Source organism: Halichoeres trimaculatus, unplaced genomic scaffold, assembly GCF_033239565.1.
Source record: "Halichoeres trimaculatus isolate MK-OKI-2021-1 unplaced genomic scaffold, fHalTri1.1 fHalTri1_scaffold_11, whole genome shotgun sequence".
In the NCBI taxonomy this organism is placed as follows: Eukaryota; Metazoa; Chordata; class Actinopteri; order Labriformes; family Labridae; genus Halichoeres; species Halichoeres trimaculatus.
In genome coordinates, this window is record NW_027437189.1 from 2,781,658 (window position 1) to 2,800,056 (window position 18,399).

Sequence of the window (18,399 nt, forward strand, 5' to 3'; positions counted from 1 at the left end):
TTCTATACATTCAGAATAATTTACAGACAGAATTCCATACCATCAGGATTCTAAGAAAGAATTTTGTGTTGTCAGAACTTCTTATAGTCAGAATTCTACACAGTCAGAAATATTTATTGGTAGAATTCATACAGTTAGAATTCTTTACAGTCAGGTAAAATTACTTATTACTCCTGAAAACAGGAGGAAAAAAATTGCCATGAAAAACAGCAGGTTGGAGGTTCTCGCGGTATTTCTAACTATCTCGATACTTCAGGAAAAAATTACTCTGAAAAACAGGAACAAAGTAATCTGAAAAAAGAAAAAAAAATACTCATAAAAACAGAAATAATTATCACAAAAAACAAACCAATATAATAATTATAACGAAAAACAAACCAATAAAAAAATATTAATCAGAAAAACGAAATTAATTACCACAAAAAACAAACTGAAGAACAAATTACTCCGAAAAACGAGAGTTTTTTTTTTTTCTTCAAGTGAATGCAATACGCTTCCATACGACAGTGTTAGAATTATGTGCCATCAGTTTTTATACAGCCAGAATCAGTTTCACTCAAAACCTTATCACGCCAGAATTCTTTACGGTCAGAATTCTGACTGCAAAGAATTATATATGGTCATATCCATACAGTAAGAATCAGTTTCAGTCAGAATTCTATAGTCAGATTCTTTTTGTTGGAATTCTATACATTTTGAATTTCTAACAATCAGAATTGTTGACAGATTTCTATTCAGTTAGAATTCTTCAGGTCAGAATTCTCTGTAGTCTAAACTCTGTAAGGAAAGTCAGAACACCAACTTGCCAAACTCTGAAATTAAAAAATGAAGTCGTAAAAAATAACCTCACTGTCTTGACCTCCTTGATGAGATCTTTCTGTAGCTCTGACTCTCCTCAGTATGAAAATGATGTTAGGATAGCATTGGATTTATTCAGTGTGACGTGACCTCCAGCCTTCAGCCTGACCTCCATGATTATTATGGAGCTGCTGAACTGCTGAGATCAGCTGCTGCCGAAGAGACAAATTAGTCTGAATCTGACCTCAGAGCTGACCTGATACACACACACACACACTTTCAAGAGACACACAACACAAACTCACACAGACCCACACTAAGACAAACATGAGCTGATGTGAAAAGCTCTGGTCAAAGGTTTTGGTTTGTGAGATGCTGCCCCCTGCTGTCTCTTCAGAAACACTGCAGAACAAATATTCACAAAATACACACTAACTGCAAAAATTCATACACTGCAAAAACTGGAATCTACAAGACACAAACACTTTCTCAGATTTCAGTTTTTTCAGAGTAATGATGGATGTTTTTTTAATTTATACAAGAAAGAACTCATCACAAAGTTTGTTTCTCCATAGTATTTAATTAGTATCATACACAAGCATGTTTCTATTAAAACACATGATATCAACTGAATCAAACAATAATGTACAAACAGGATCAAAGTGACGGGTCGTCTCAGCACGGTCATCCTGCATGAGCAAACCCACAACACAAAAACTACAGGAGCTGCAACAATACCAGAGCAGAGACTTTTTGGACCCTGAATTTAAAGAGGGGGTATTTTGCTTTCCCATATTTAAAATATGAGATCTTTATGAGACTTTCTGTAACAATGAAATCATCACATAAAGATTTCCTAAGTAGTTCATGACATGTTGGAGGTGTGGGACTCAGCTCTGCCCCTGACAGGCCTCCAGAGAACTGGCCAATCAGAGTAAAGGGGGTTTGTCGAGTGGTGGGGACTTAAACAGACAGCAGATCAAACACCAGAGAAATGAAAATAGGGATTTTTTTCTAGCTGTAAATCATGTACAGATACTACAGGGATGCAAAAGGGACAATAAAGACCAAAAAAAGCATAATACCCCCTCTTTAAACTTGAGACCATAAGTTGCAAGAATGAATCACTCATCTGCCACACAACTTAAAGGATCCACATGGTCTTATTGTGTCTGGATTCAGTCTTATTTTAGCAAGGACTCTGTAGAAATCTTCCATTTTTGGCGAAAATATAACGACATGTCGCCGTAAAATTCTGGGTTTGTTCACGCAGGATCACGAGACGTTACAAGATGATTTGAAATAAAAAATAAGTCAAACTTTACATCAACATGACCGTATTCCAGTGTAGTCATCGATCAGAAAAGCACTGTAAGCCCACTCTCGTGTTTCATCTCATTGAGTGAACTCACGTCACTGATCCCGTCGTTAATACTCGGGCTGATACTCTGGATTAAGGCCATTTAATGGTAAAGTGGCACCAAAATTACAGATTACTTCATCAGCTCCCACAGATATACAATCCTTTCCCCTCAGCATGCAAACAGAAGAGCCAATCAGAGCGGGAGGTTTCAGGGACAGAGAATACCAACAGCTGTCTTCTGAAGGTGTCGTTACGTTAAAACGGACACCTGGCAGGCTGGTGTGAGAGGCAAAGAGCTGGTTAATCTCAGCGCTAACTGAGAGACAACACAGGTCGGGTATAATCTGTCCTAGATCAAATTGTTAAGGATCATCCGTGATGATGTCAGGATGAAACTTCAGTTTCTCTCCAAGTCTTGCTCTGAAGCCCAGCTTCGCCCAGCGGCAAAAACAGGTGAGAGTGAAAGTGTGTGCTTGATTTAATCTCCCGCGTAATCTCATGACTGTTCAACCATCCTTTCACAAACCACCTCGGTACAGATTAACATACACACAGGTAATGCTCCTTCTTTATCCTGTTTGATCTGTGCTCTGATTGGCTGCTGTCTGGACCAGGAAGTGTCAGAACGTGATAAAGAGAGAAAGAAATCAGAGATTGGTTTGGCGAGTAAGAGCAGAGAATGTTAGCATCATGCTAATATGTAGCTGCATTAAGTATTTTTTTCACGTCTAAATGTTTTGTTATTCAATCATCCCAAGGTGGAACTAATTTCGAATGAGACTAAAAAAATAAAAAGCTACTGGTTTGATATTTCCATTTAAAACAGATTTGTAAAAAAAAAAGGATGTTGTGTTTTATTGAAATTTAAAACCAGTGTCTTATACTTTCTGTTGTTTCCTCATTTGGTTTTGATAGCGGTGTTGTAATATTTGGTGTTTTGAAGGATCCATAAAGTGCCGTCACTGAATTTGGTCGTAGTTTAAGAAGTTAATTTGCATTTTTAAACATCGTTCGCTGTGCTAAACCTCTAACATTTATTCTATTGCACAAAGTCGGAGTTGAGGTTTTGATTATAGTGGTTTTTTAAAAGTATGTATCTTAAGTTTGTGGAGAGACAGATTAGAGCCACAAGAAGTAGGTTTGAGGTCTGACTTTTTGTTTAGCTCTTCAGGCCTTCAAATAAAGTTGCGTTTTCCATGTTTCTGCTAGTTGACCATATAATCGTCCCTTTTCTCGTTGCATTTGTGACACCTCCTAATGCCCTGTTTTAACAACGTTTCATCTATAAACGCTGATACACAGTGAAAAATCTGCATTTACACAGAAACGTTGAAGGACTGAAAATGCTGTAGTGATCATGCCAGGCCTGTAGTCGGTGCTATAACTGTCTTGTCCAGAAGCTGCTTTTGGTAGATCTCCACCAAAGTAGAGTTGAGCCGATCATCTGGTGAGTTGGTGAATGCTAAGTTCAATAGTGGAGCAACAGATGCTCATTTTGTTAAAAAACAGTCACAGATTCAGCGGATTGAGCAGCACAAGCTCAACACGGTAGTTCGCGTCGATTGTAACAACGGTACTGTTGTCCTGTTGTATGCGCTCGTGAAGAGCGGAGTGTGGCGTCAGCGTTTCTAGTGAAAACGCCGGCTTACTGTTTACACCCCAACGGTGTCGGCAGCATTTAAGAAAAATCCCACTCTGGAGGCTGTTTTCAAAAGTTTGCGTTTTAGGTCGGCTAAAACGCCATTTCCATGTAAACATGAGGCTGAAACGCAAAAAAACTTTGGCATTTTACCCTAAAACTGTTGTCGTATAAAAGACCCCTAAGTTGACCTTTAGGGTCCTTAGTTGTAACGTGCTTGATGGCGTTCTCAGAAATGGTGGAGTGCATGGAATACAGTTTTAGGTAAACACATGGTGTTATTACCAAGCTAACAGGGTCCGTAGATAGAAGAGCTACGATAGCGAACGTATGCGGAAGCGAGAGAACATTGGTTTTGTTTTCTTTTATTCTTGAGCAAGAAAAAAAAAACATTTTTGCGACCAGGACAGTGAACACACTTATGGCATTGGTGTTGTTTCCATTCACAAATTCATGACTTTACCAGTTCCAGCGCCAACCGTCAGCAGCAAATACTCCAAGAGTTTTAGCGCCACCGTTTTTTGTTTTTTATGCTTCGGTTTTCATTTCCCCCTCACTGATTCCAAAAAGATCTTTTACCTTAGTCTCATATTCCAAAAACTTCTGAGAAAAGAAGAAAGACTTATAAAAAAGTCAAAGCTCAATATTCTTCAGTGGCCCTAATCTGGTCTCGAATATTGCTCTAGGTCAGGGGCTCCCAAAGTTTTTGGGGACCCCCAAAAAAGCGGCACCAGAGATCGGTGCCCCCCTGCCATAGAAAAGAATAATATGCAAATCAAAAACCAGACAAAATCTGGCTTAGTCGCGCTATTGTTGTTTATACTTTTTTATAACCAAGGTCCCAACTCCCACGTTGGGAACCACTGCTCTAGATAACGTGATAATATCATATTTGTAATTTTTTTTAAAAGGTCACAAAGTAATAAATTTGTTTTTTTTTTCTCTAAAAATGAATAAATAAAATCAGTTTTTTGATTTGTTTTTATAATTTTATTTCAACATTTGCAGCAATAGACATCCATATTTAGTTTGCCATTTTGTAATAATTAAAAACAAACGCTCAGATATCGTGAGGAAGGTTGATGTGTTGGAAAGACAAATTAAGACTTTGAGTTTAAGTTATTGTGAACAAAGATGAGTTGTAAAATAAAACCTCTGACAGATGTGTTTCGCTGGGTTAAATCTTTAAAATCTGATCACATGACCCCCCTGGTCCAATCAGCAGACGTCTCAGAGCAGGAAACACTGAACCACATCCAGTCGACTTATGAAGTCAAAAAAACGACGATAAAAAATAACAATATAAAACATTTGAGAAATAAAAAGCTTCTTACAGAGATATGAACAAAACAATAACATCTCTCCTTCTCCAGTTAGAGTACCACTTCCTTAAATCTGGACAGACCAGGTTATGTCACAATAAGAAGATTATTAACATTATTCTCATTATTAATATCTTACAAAACCAAAATCAACAGTGCAATAAAAAGGTTTAATCCCTCGCTCGGCAGGAGAAAGAGGCAACGAGGGGCGGAGCGGGGCGGCGAGGAGGAGAAGGTTACATCCAAAAAAATCAGAAAAGAAAGGAAGGAGAGAGGGGACACAGAGGAGGACAAGCAGTTCACAAGAGACGAGGAGGGAGGAGGAGGAGGAGGAGGAGGAGGAGGAGCTTCTCAGGGGGATATAAAGGTGAAATTATCCAGGAAAGGATGGATGGATGGATGGATGTGGAGGTAGAGAGGAGAACAGAAATCTGAGGAAGGAGGGAAAATGATGAAGGCAAATTCATGGGAGCTAGCTAAGAGGTGAGGAGGAGAGGAAGAGGAGGATGATGGGAAAACTTTAGGGAGAGAACAGATCCACAGAACGAAGCAAAGATCACCACTCGAGGTGTTTGTGATTTGAAGTGTCTGTTGTGTGGATCTGTGTGGATGCACTGAAACCAGAGTTCTGCTCGGTATCACTCAGAAGATTCTGGTCCTGTTCGCTCTGTCCCCCTTTTCTAGATCTGGGTCTGAAAACCAAAACTTATGCTCTCAAAAAGAACAACAAGCTTGTTTGGACGCAGCAGGAAACGAGGAGTAGTGTTACGAAACGCAGCTTTGGCCGCTCATGTCGTGTTACCTCTTGCTAATCAAAGCTGCCGTTTGTTTCCGGAAACACTTCACCAAAATAAATCCAGTTTTCCAGAAGCTCCAGAAGTAAGAAAGACGCTGTATGCTAATGCAATACAGTTCTCGATTGGAGTCAGAGAAATAATTTAATGGAAAAAAGTCTATGTTTGGAAGACCGAGCTCTGGCAGCTGTCGCACTCTTTCAATGACGCTAAGCTAGCTGTTAGCGACACTCAGTCGCCAATGTAGTGTCAGGAAAAAAAGGAACCTAGATTTATTTGGGTTCAATTAAGGGTCATTATGCAAACACAGGTATTGAGTTCCACTGGAAGAGCTACTGGGGCAGTATGAGGTACCCGTTTGGGGTGATGGGGCAGCGTGGCAGCTGAGTCGCGTGCCCAATAAGATTAGCTCTTGGACATGTTGGTTTGAATCCAACCTGTTACCTCTTCCCCATATGAAAAAAGCTCAACAACACAACACGTCCTCATTTCTCTGCTGTTTGTATCTGATGTTCAAGTCAAAATCTCATTTGGAGATAACAATAACCAACAAATGTGATACATGATCCCGCTAACACTCTGATGCTAACCTACTGTCTTGTGTTGACCATAAAGCGCTGAAAATGTTCCACCTACAACCGAATTAGTGTATTGGTCGGAGTTCCTTAAAAAAAGCTAAACTACGTGGTAGAATCATAGTGTGTTAAAGACATGGGCTCGTCGCTATGACATCACCCATCTGTTTCTAATGCAATGTTCTGAACCCTATGGTCTGAGGAAACCGCTGACTAAAACAAACTTCTGTTGATCTAGAGTGAGGTAAAGAGGCCGCCTTTAGCTTCATCGCTAACAGCTACAGAGTGCCCACCTGTCAGTCAAGTCGGCCATGACCTTATATGGGCAAAATTCGTACGTTTAAGAAATCAAAAAATGAGAAGTGATTAAAAAAAAAACTCAACCTGAAAGAGAAATGATCCCTTCTCTGAACCGGGCTGTAAACATATTTCTGCTGTGAAGATCAGCTTCAGACAGCCTCTAGTGGACACTCCAGGAACTGCAAGTGTCGTACCTGGTTTTTCAATAATATACCAAGCTGACCGGCGCCTCCTGTGGCTGGCACGCTCACTATTAGCAAGTACTTCATATGAATACAGACACGTGTACGTCTCTCCTCTGTATCCAGGGTGATTCCAGGTGACAGGAGAGATGTGTGCTGCTCTAAATCTGCACTTTATAGAGTCTTTTCATCGGGAACCAACAAACATTTCTGCCAACAAGGTAATATTTCTCATAAAAAGTGTTCAAACTGTACGATTTGTGTTAAAAGAGAAGTGAAACCACAGTTACAAAACTTCTTAGCAGCACTGAAACTAATTCAATTTGCAAGCAGGGCTGCAGGTTTGTCCACCACTGAGTACTCTACTCTTCAAATATCGAGAAACATCCCAGAAAATGTGCATTAAATCATCTGGGTGATGCTTTTATTGTGTGGAAAACGACTCCGCCCTGACATGAGTGGGTGGAGGTTGACTGTGCTGATGTGTTGCTTTGGTTTTACCTGCTTCTGATTGATACTTTACAAAATAGATTAATAAAACAGGTATCAGTGCATCCAGAGAGGAGGAGAAGGAGGGGGGGGTTATTAATAGAGGGATGATGATGATGAAGGTTGGGGTAAAAGATTGGGGAGGTTTTGATCAGAGCGAGTGTGTATAAGTACAGGTGGGTGTGGCCTGTTCAGTTTGGGGGCGTGTCTGTCTCTCAGGAACTCCTCTTAGTCCTGGAGTGTTGGATCAACCACTGAAGAGTGATGTCTGCAGAGAGAGATAGACGTGACGTCAGGCAAGAGTGTGTGTGTCTGTGTGTGTGTGTGTGTGTGTAGAGTCAGAAACACTGGAGACAGCTTGAGAAGAAATAAAGTGAAAGTGCACTTCTGATCATGTCCAGCAGGGGGACACTTTACAGATTAGAAGAGGAACGCTGAAGAAAATGTTCAGTTATTTTAGATCGATTTAAACCTGGTTTTCACTTCGTCTTCGTCAAATCATGTCGCCCTTTCTCAACGCAAAAGCCTACACTAGCAATCTGACGTACACCTCCTCAGAAATATAACTGCCCTCGTGTGGTCTGCAGGGGAACTGCAGAGTGATGTGGACACATGGACGCAGGACTTGTGTCCTTTTGCAACATGAATTCATCAAAACAATATGAATTTGAAGTTTCTCCGGCTTAAAAAATAAAAGAAATTAAAGAACGGAGCAGAGTCAGAGACATGCTGCTGTCAAAGGCAGACCAATCAAAAATTAAAGTTCAAAGTGGAGTTGTTGAGCTCAGAGCAAACATCTGTATGTTTCATGATCAGGGTTTGGAGGCAGAAAAAGAGTCAATACTTTCAGATCTGTCAGCTGTTTCAATCTGTAACACTACATGTCTGTTAACACGGCTCATTGACCTCATTAACGGTTTCGGTCCTTATAGCGCAGCTAACTGCAACAACACATCTCTCAAAGCACGATAAAAAAATAATAAAATTAATAATTTCACTTTATGTGATAGTGTCTTTTAACCCCTGTGGGTAATCAGGGATATTTTTGTAATTTTTTTTGCTCTAATTTTTTTGGGTTACTCTTCATGGAATGATATTTTGTCAACAGATACTTTTCATGAAAAATCTTAAAACTCTTAATTATAAATAAAAAAAAAAAACTTTAAAAAATCCTTAAACAAGATCAGTATTTTTTGATCAACGATACACTAGGGGCAAATCTGTTTTTCAGTTACTCTACGTGGAATATTTTGTTAAAAGATCCTTATCAGAAAGACACTTTTCATGAAAGTCTAAAACTCTTAATTATATATTAAAAAAAAAAAATCTTAAAAAAAAAAAATCAGTATTTTTTTGATCAACGTAAATACTAAGGGCAATTTCTGTTTTGGTTACTTCACCTCGAATAATATGTTGGAAAAAGATCCTTTTTGATATAAAAAAAACTAAAAATTGTCATATTGTATTAAAACAAAAATATAAATATAAAAAAATCCTTTAAAAAAACGTTCTTTACAAATCCACTTTACACTATGGGCAAATCTACGACCCTTTAAGGACATTAAAGGACCAAAATGTCCTCTACCAAAAACTTCTTTAAAAAACAAAACAAATAATTTTTTCTACTTTTTTTTTGAATCTTTCAATCAACTTCAGTCCTAACTAAATACATAATTATTTTCATTAATGAAACCTTTTAAATGCCCATTAATGACATTGTGCTTTTTATGAAGGAAATACATAAAATTAGTTAAGTTTTAAATAAATAATGGAGATCTGTTTTTTTTTTTAATATTAGAAATTAAATTGTTTTTGATCCAGTGTCAGATCTGCAGAGTCAGATTCTTAAATAAAAACCCTTTCAGGTGAACAGAGGTCAAAAATGTCCCCCTGCGTCATATAACAACCACAGTTTTCAAAAGAGCAGTCATAACACATTACAATCTTGCACTCTCTAATTTCAGGGTTTCATTTTGGAGAAAAATAGTTTGATTTGTTATTTTAGAGTTTAATAAAAGATATGACAATTTTCACCTATTGAAGTTTTTTTACGGTAAAACAACTCTATAATACTTTAGCTGTGTTTTTTTCGATTTTCCCTGAAATTAATTAAATATTTGATGTTTTTGATTCGGACTGAAGTTGATTAAAAGATCTGAGGGAAAAAAGGCAAAAATAGAAGAAGAAAAAATAATGCATCAAAATCAGTTTTATTACTTAAAAAGATTTATGTTTAAGTCAGATTTGGAAATAAACGACTCTGCCCTTCAACATTATGTGAAAAATAACTTATTTTATGTGTTTTTCACAATAAAAACAGTGACATCATGGAAGCATATGGACACGTAAAGGGATAAAAAATAACAATAGTTAAAGATTTGTTATTTTTGATAGGACTGAAGTTCATTAAAAGATCTGGGCAAAAAAAATAAATTAGAAAAAATATTGATCAAATTAAAGGGTGAAGTTTTATTGCTGAGAAATGAAAGGTTTTTTTCTAAAAGTCGCCAAGTGTGCTTTAATCTGCTTTAAATGATCCAGATAAAGTAGTTAAAAAAAGAATCAGGCTTTTTATTAAGTGAGCAGTTTTTAAAATATGCTATTTTTTTAGAGTGTGTGTGTGTGTGTCGTACCAATATTGTCCTTCTCCTTGCAGGAGATCGAGTAGCAGCAGATCTCTCTGTCCTGGATGGCCGACAGGTTCCTGAGCAAAACACACACACGGCACAAAATCAGTTTCAAATCTCTTTTTAAAAACAGGAGTCATGAATAAAGTTTAAATCAAGAAATGAACGGTTTGTGTGACTTTTTTCTAATCTTAAAAATGCATGTGTTCAGTTATTTTTACCAGCCTCTGGTTGTAATGTCACAGACCCACCAGACAGTGGCTGTAGGGAGTCTGAAAGTAGTTCACTCTTTGCCTTTACAACAAAAAACTTTCGAGTTTTTTGATTTTTATCTCTAATTTCTTTCACTTTCTTCTTATTATATCGTAATCCAGAGTTGCAGCATGAACTGGAGGCTGGAAACAATAACGAGGAAAGAGAAGTGAGCGTGAAGCGTGGACTCACATCCTCTCTATGAGTTCCTTCTCATCCAGAGCTCCTGGTAGGTCCCGCTTGTTGCCCAGAACCAAAACCTGCAGACACACAGGAACATTTGAAGTTTTCAAAAAGCGTCATGAGAGTGTGTTTTCGTGAGATTTGTGTCCTGGCTCGCTGACTGGCTCTGCCGGGTTGTTAGGGGTTTCTAAAACCTGATTAGTCTGCGTTAGGCAGGTTTGCTCTGGTTCAGTGAGCTCATCCGCATTAGCCGCTTTCTGCTCTGAATCGCTGTGTTTGCTTTCTTACAGGAATTCCCTGCAGCTGTGGTTTGTCCAGCAGGTTGTGGAGTTCGTTCTTGGAGGCCTCGATCTTCTCTGGGTCGGCTGCGTCCACCATGTATCTGCAGAGAGACGGAGAAGTGATCAATCAGTCTGTCACAGATCAGGTCCCGCTCTGCTTTTCTGTCATGTTGACTCAGATTTCATAACACGCCCCGCTCCGTCCTGCTGGACTGGACTCTAAACAAAGTCTAGGTTGTAGACGGAGCTGGCAGAGCTGATCAGGATCATTTCTCCTACATCCAAACTCTGCACGCACACTCCTCTTTGGCGCTCCTCGCTCCTTAAATGTGACCTCGCAGCCCTGAGGCTCTGCTGTCCTATTTCACCAACACAACTGGACTAATTCACCACAGACAGACTTCAGGGCTGTGTTTGCTTCTTTCTGGAAATCAAATTCAAAGATTTCTCTCTCCTGGGCTTCCTCCATGTCTACGACCTCTTAACCAGAGTTAAGGACACACACACTTACACGATAGCGCTGACTCCTCGACAGTAACGCTCCCACATGCTCCTGAACCGAGGCTGGCCTCCGATGTCCCATAACTGCAGACAGAAAAAGCTTTTAGTTCAGTTAAAAACATCACACTTAACCCTCAAAAATACCAAAAATTAACTGTAACTCTAAAATAATGAGGGCAGGAAACTGGACTACCAACCTTGATGGTGACGTTTCCTTTAGTGATCTTCCTCATGTTGAAGCCGACTGTGGGAATCATGTCTTCACTGAACTGTCCCGACTGAAACACAGAAACACACACATTTACACACTTCTTACAGGAAGTGACAGGTAGATAAAATAACCTCCAGATGAAATAAATCTCCCCGTTGATGGTTTGGTTTGCTTTCATAGATCACGTAGAAACATCAGCACGATTTTCAGTTTTAGCTGAAAACGCCTTGGGACACATTTTCAACATATTTTTTACTTTTTTTTTTAACTCTTTAAAATCACTTCGTTCCTAAAAAATAATGTCTATGAAAATCTTTTTGTGTACTTTGGTGTTGAAACTAGAGCCTGACCGATTAATCAGTCGGCGATTAATCGGTCGGCCCGATTAATCAGTCCGCGATTAATCGGTCGGCCCGATTAATCTGATTAATCGGGCCAATTATGCCTGTCACCGATTAATCAACATCTGCCAAAATGTGGCCAATTATAAAAAAAAATCTCCACAGAGATTCTGTCGCTCCTGTTTCTGTGTGTCTGTGTGTTGGGCTGCACACTGCCTGAGTGCCCACCCCCTCCGTCCACCATTGTCTAATGTAAGACTATAGAACGGTGTTTTAACATCGTGTTAGTTGCTTTTTGAGAGATAAACAGAGATAAATGCTACTGTTAATTCACACGTCCAACATTATCTACTGTAAGACTATAATACAGCGTTTAAACGTCATGTAAGTTGCTCATTGTGTGTTCACAGTTTGACTTATCTATTTAGGGTGTTTACAGCTTGTTCTTATTTATCATTGGTTAACACTACAGTTCTTATGTTAGCAGTTTTATAATTAAAGTTTCTTGTTTTAATTTAACAGTGTTCTGTCTCTGTCTTGAATCATATGGGCATTATAATAATTTGTGTTCATATACAGTATATATCCTGTGTATATCAATGAATTCATTATATACATCAGCCAATATATCGGATATCAGCTTTTCTTTCCCCCTCCAGTATCGGTATCGGCATTGGCCCCAAAAATCCCATATCGGTCGGGCTCTAATTGAAACGCTTCTTGCCGCATTTGTTGGAACCCCTGACACCTGCCCACAACGCCAAAATCACCACAGAATGGTTTCCTGATCATGATATTACTGTGCTTGCTCAGGATCAGTTAAGCCTGGTCCTGTTTCTGTTTCCACAGGTAACTGTGCCCCCTTGTGGTTGGCGGCATTCAAGACGGATGCTGTTAGCTATGTCAGTTATGTAAAAGTGTGACGCCATAGCAACGCAACACAGTGTACCCCGCTTATAATTCCACTGAAGAAGAAAAACGTGACACAGTAAAAAGGCTGTGTGCTGCTAGGATTCTGTCCATCAATCAACAATCTCCAGTGTTATAGCTCCACCTTCTGGGATTGGATTGGTTAAGTCTGGCACCCCCTACAGAAAGGTCCCAAAAAGTTGGACGGCTTGTCTCAGTTATTTAAGGATCTGTCCTGAGATTTGTGGAAATGCCACAAAATGGTGCTGTACTTAACTTGACCCCAAAAAAGAATCTATAACACATTTGTCAGAAACACTTGATCCATCCTGGTGGCCATTATCAGACTGATACAGACTCAAAAAGCGAGATTGATATCGTCGTTCCAAGACGATCCATCCAACTGATCTTCTCTACTCAAGTTAGAAAAGCCTGTTTCTGATTTTTATCTCATATATCTTAGTCTCACCCTCATGTTCAGGGACAGAGACTGTTAAATCTATACTGGTTTCAGATTGGATCAGGATTGTCTGACACCGAAGCCAAGTCACTGGCATCAGGGCTTGAAACGTTAGATTGGTGCATCCAAACTAATCTCGCTACCAGATCTTGATGCAACGAGATAAAATAAATAAGATACTTTATTGACAGGAAAAATGTAGAATATGGTAAATATATACACTACCGATAACACCAAAATACCACAGGCCCCGCCGTTTACCACTGTAGGATTTTGAAGTCTGTGCAGAAGAGACTATGAGGGACTCTGAGAGAATCTGAGTGGAGCTGAGTGACAGAAACAAGTTATTTTTCTTTCTTTCTAAAGTCTAATCTCTCTTTGGCTCCGCCTCCTGACGTAACTCACTAATCCTGAAAAAACTACACAAGAACGTCAGCTCTCAATTATTGTTAAACGTGACTTAAACCCTGTTTTGTATTGTAATCACTAAAGAAAAAGAAACTTTTCAAGAAAAAGAGGACATCTTTTTCTTTATATCAAATAATTAAAAGCCTTGTTTCCACCAAGTGGTCCGGTATGGATTAGTACAGTTAGGTACGGTTTGGATCAGTAAAGCCTGATCCTGTTTGTGTTTCTACAGCAACCGTGCCCTTCTTGGTAGACAGTGTGTAAGCCGGATGTCAATTAGCTACGTAACAGCGTGGCAACATAGCAGCATGACACAGTGTACCCCGCTAATAAATCCAACATAGAAGAAAAACACGAAACAGTTTCATGATGTTCAGTGACACCATTTTCCAAACAAAAAGAAAGTTATCTTCTCAAACTTGACTGGAGATTTAAACATGGCGGGGTTATGTGTTGTTTTTTAATACTGCTGTTGCACAGGAAGTGATGATTCTTTCAACCAATTAACGGACTGCAGTGTTTCTAGCTCCTCCTTCTGGGGTTGGGTTTGGTATTATCTGGCACCCCAATGGAAGGGTACCAAAAAGGTGGGACGTTACGGGTCGGTAATTTGGGGAACTGTCCCACTTTTGGTCAAAGGAACGCCATAAAAACATCACTGAAGGTGGTCACTGACACGGTCCCTAATAGATAAGATGATCCCTTATTTGCCCCACATACAATTTAAGTGTTACTATATAGAATAATTTGAGTGTTTATACATAGAGAACTATTTAACTACAATAAATATGTAAATAATATACAAGCACAAAAAACAAGTACACAGAAATCCTCATTTACGGTCTGCATCTTTACTCCTCATCTGAGTGAGCTGAAGAATCAAAACATTAACAGGGTTCCTACAGCTCAAGGCAAGTTAAATTTAAGAGTTTTTAAGACTTTATTAATGACGTTGGAAATCGAATTTAAAAACAAGTCAACAACGAACCACAATTGAAACAAACAAAACTAACAAACACCAGATGAATTACCTGGGTTAGAGGCAATTTAAACCCAGTGTTTATTCTACATAAAACATATTTTTTTTAACCTTTTTTTAACCCCATTTTTACAACTTTATGCCTATTTTGCCCCCATTCATCTTTTTTGGCCACTGTCACAACCATTTTTGGAATTTTTACATAGTTTGTGAAATTTAATTTCAAATTTAATTCTTAATTTTGCTGCCATAATCAATTTTCCTAAGCCACTTTTTGAATTTTTTTTGCCAATTTTTTCTCATTTTTTTCTCTCTCCAGGCACCTGAGGTAGAACCAAGACATGCGTCTGTTTTAAAAGTTCCTGGTGCAACCACATCACCGTTTTGTTAGTTCCGCTATTGTGATTACGCGATGTTGCCACGAGAGTAAATCAGGAAATTATTTCGAAAAATAGATAATTAAAATGTTTGTTTTTTAACTTCAAACTAACAAAAATCTTAACAATGTGTTCAAATTTTCAAGACTTTTGAAATTTGGATTTAAGACTTTTTAGAATAATGAATTCAATGCCTTTTAAGACTTTTCAAGAATCCGCGGGAACCCTGGTTAAATTAAATTCACATCAGGCTTTTCTTATTAAATATTATAGTTCAAATTCAGTTTCTTTGGGCACAGATCTCAGCCCTAGTGTGGTTACTGAGGATGTAGTAAAATCTGAGTCAGTGGGTCAGGATGAGGAGGTCTCAGATTTGTGATGTGACCTGAGGAGGAAGGTCACCATAACAGCACAGGATGAAGGAGGAGGGGGGGGGGGTCGATCCTGCAAGAGAAACCTACAAATCCCGACTCCGGCCCTGCTGACAGCACAGCCAAGAGGGTTCAGGTCCCATCACGGCCTTCTGTTTAAATCCACAGACCCGTTCCTCTAGGGGAGGACATCCAGATGTGACAGCAGCTGTGCTCATTCAGAAACCCGGGTACAGAGATTAAACAGAGAACCGTAGCGGCCTTCACCTCTGTATAAACCACTGTTAGCTGATATTAAACACATTTCTGACTGAGCCCGTGTACAGTCGTGTTGAATCACATTGACTCATCCTACTCGGGCTAACAGCTGACCTCACCACCGCAGGATAACAATAGAAGCAGCCACATGCTAACTGACAGCTAGCACACGAAGTTAGCTCACCGCTATCACGTTCACGAAGGTGGTCTTCCCGGAGTACTGCAGCCCCACCAGGGTCAGCTCCATCTCCTCCTTCCAGAAGAGCGCCTTGAACCAGTCCAGCAGTTTGTTGATGAGCGCTATCATCTTTGTCGTCTGATGCTAAGCTAGCGGCGGCTAGCTGGCTAACGCCCCGGTAGTCTGACAGTAACTATGACAACCACGGACGGTACCGGGAAAACAGCGTCACCAGTAGACCTCAAAAACCCGAGAGCGGTGATCTGAAGTTGGCGTTTTCTGTCGTTAATGTCCGCTGTTTGTTTTCTCTGATGTTTACTAGCTACGCCTTTTCAGCGCCGTCAAGACAGACACCGTGTTTACATCACATCCGGTGCTGCCTTTCAAAATAAAACAGCGCATCGATCGATAAAGAAAAAAATATATCCAAAACGCACTTTGACGCAATTTTCCAGCAGGTTTATGATGTATTTATTAACAAAGAAGTGTTTTACATCCAAATATTTTCTTTATTCTTGACGGATTGATAAAAAATAGTTTAATATCTGAGCGGCTTCTTCTGTTCTACTTCCTGTTTGGGTGGGGTTGATGAAGGAAGCAGAGGAGAGCTCAGAAAAGATGAAATTTACAGACACAGAGAGAGTTAGTGAGATTGAAACACCGCCATCTACGGGACAACAGTGATACAGACATGTATTAGTTGGTTTTAGATGAAATATTGTTGTGGATAGCAGTTTGATGTCTCACTGTGACCCCTGATGGCATGGCGTTGCCCTAAGGTAATTTCGTTACCCTATCCCTTTAACTTTTTTATTTTGTTTTTATTCAGTTTTATTTATTTATTTTATTTCATTTTATTTTATTGGAAATAAATTACCACAATATATTCCTCTAGCCAAAAGGATGGATCCAGTTGGTGAAATATTTCATCAGGGACCCCTATTTGGAGACAGAACTGGACAGGACTCAGCCCCATGAAATGGCACGTTTTTGATTTCGGGGCAGTCATGCTAAAACAGTGGTACTCAACCCTGGTCCCAAGACGAAGCTTTATCTGAGAAACCTGGTTGCTACAGCCTAAAAAACAATATTACTGCTCCGTCCGATCACAAACCCTGGACTGACCCTTTATGAGGCCCTCCCTATATAGTGTATAAAATATGGACGTAGTCTCCATGAAGTCACTCGTGAAATGCAGTCAATCCACGGACACAGCCAGGCTGGCAGCTACAGGGCGCCCGTCAGTCCATCAGTCAGTTGGTCCCGTCAGACCTAAGACGTTGTTTTGAGCCAGGCTTTAAAAATGGTTTTTGATGCCATAAAAGTCTGTTGTTGTTGTTGGGATTTTTTGGCTTGTGCTTGTGTAAGAAGTGTACCGTGCCAAATCACACACTTCTCCAAAGCGTGCCAAGGCAGAGAAGTACGGCACTGGTGACCCCCGTTTGGTCATCTCTGTCATGCTTTTAAGTAACTGATACAGCTATCATCATCTGGCTTACATGCAGCTCACCAAGAAGGGCACGGTTGGCTGTGCAAAACTGGCTGAGTAAACTGGGCTGTAGGGCTGAGGCGTGCTTGGGCACGGTACAGATGGCCAGCATGACCGCACCTTAAGGCTGTATTCAGACCAGAAAAGTCCTTTGGTCCACTTTTTTGGTCCGGATTTTTTCGTTTTGTGCAGTTCGTACTCAGATTGTACTTTGTGCAAGTGGACTATATTCTGTAAACACATCCACGTGTGTGACGATCAGTGCTCTCATTGGACAGCACTGACAAAGGGCGGCACACAGAGTACAGACCTGGAAATGGAGGAAAACGTGTGTTTGTGCTCTTATAAGAGCTGCTAAATCATTTTCAGGTTCAAGAGCAGCTCCTTCAAAGCAGCTTAACAACACCGTTTACAATTTAGGAACAGGAAGACCAATGATCGCAGCAAGGAGGCGCTACGCTCTGCGTGTCCTGACCCACAACATGTTAGCAACAGCGTGGCTAAACAGAAGACGGAGGATCAGGTATGAACCAAAGACGGTTAGGTTACGGTGGCTCTATAGGCCCAAAAGGCGCATGTATCCTGTAGTTAGTTCGGATGGACCTTGGTTTGTATTCAGACCTGCACCGGAGAACCACGAACCGCACCAGAGTTTGTTTGGAAGCGGACCCAGACCACCTCAGAAAGTGGGTCTCGGTCTGGTTGTTTGGTCCGCACCAGGGTTCATTTGTGTCTATTCACACCTGCATGAAAAGTCCGCACCAGCGTGGGAAACAAATCCTGGTGCGTTTAAAGTGGACCAAACAGTCCAGGTCTGAATACCCCCTAAGATTACTTCTGCAACCTTCTTCAGGGAAATACCCTTAAGACTCAGACTAAATCTCCTCCTCAGAGGATGTCACTCTCATGGTGCTCCTTCCTAAAACACCCAAGGGTTTTTCAAGACTCCTTTTCCACCGACCAAAAGTCCACGGCCTTACTCCGCACCAGAACTTTACAACTGCCCCCAGACCTCTAGATTACCCAGCCCATAACCTCCCACATGATGTGTGAGATATCCAATCAAAGGTCCTTCAAATTTTTGTTGACTCATCAATACGGACCCAAGGGCT

General features: G+C 40.0%; 1 protein-coding gene across 1 annotated transcript; it reads right to left on the reverse strand.

The window, feature by feature from the left end:
• Positions 1-1,364: 1,364 nt before the first annotated feature.
• On the reverse strand, positions 1,365-16,166 carry LOC141799176 (ADP-ribosylation factor-like protein 8A). The gene is made up of 7 exons (XM_074681320.1): positions 15,805-16,166; positions 11,504-11,584; positions 11,317-11,390; positions 10,813-10,906; positions 10,534-10,601; positions 10,096-10,166; positions 1,365-7,730 (listed from the first exon to the last, which is right to left on the reverse strand). Exons 1-7 carry the CDS (start codon positions 15,925-15,927, stop codon positions 7,678-7,680), a joined length of 564 nt encoding a protein of 187 aa, XP_074537421.1. The 5' UTR covers positions 15,928-16,166; the 3' UTR covers positions 1,365-7,677.
• Between the last annotated feature and the right edge of the window lie 2,233 nt (positions 16,167-18,399).

Bases quoted from the DNA above. Each gene is read 5' to 3' on its own strand.
- LOC141799176 (XM_074681320.1), bottom strand. From the start codon at position 15,927: ATGATAGCGCTCATCAACAAACTGCTGGACTGGTTCAAGGCGCTCTTC. The intron at 11,391-11,503 runs GTTGGTAGTCCA...TTCTGTCTGCAG, and splicing joins AAGGAAACGTCACCATCAAG to TTATGGGACATCGGAGGCCA. The intron at 10,167-10,533 runs GTGAGTCCACGC...TGTTTTGCTCAG, and splicing joins AAGGAACTCATAGAGAGGAT to GAACCTGTCGGCCATCCAGG.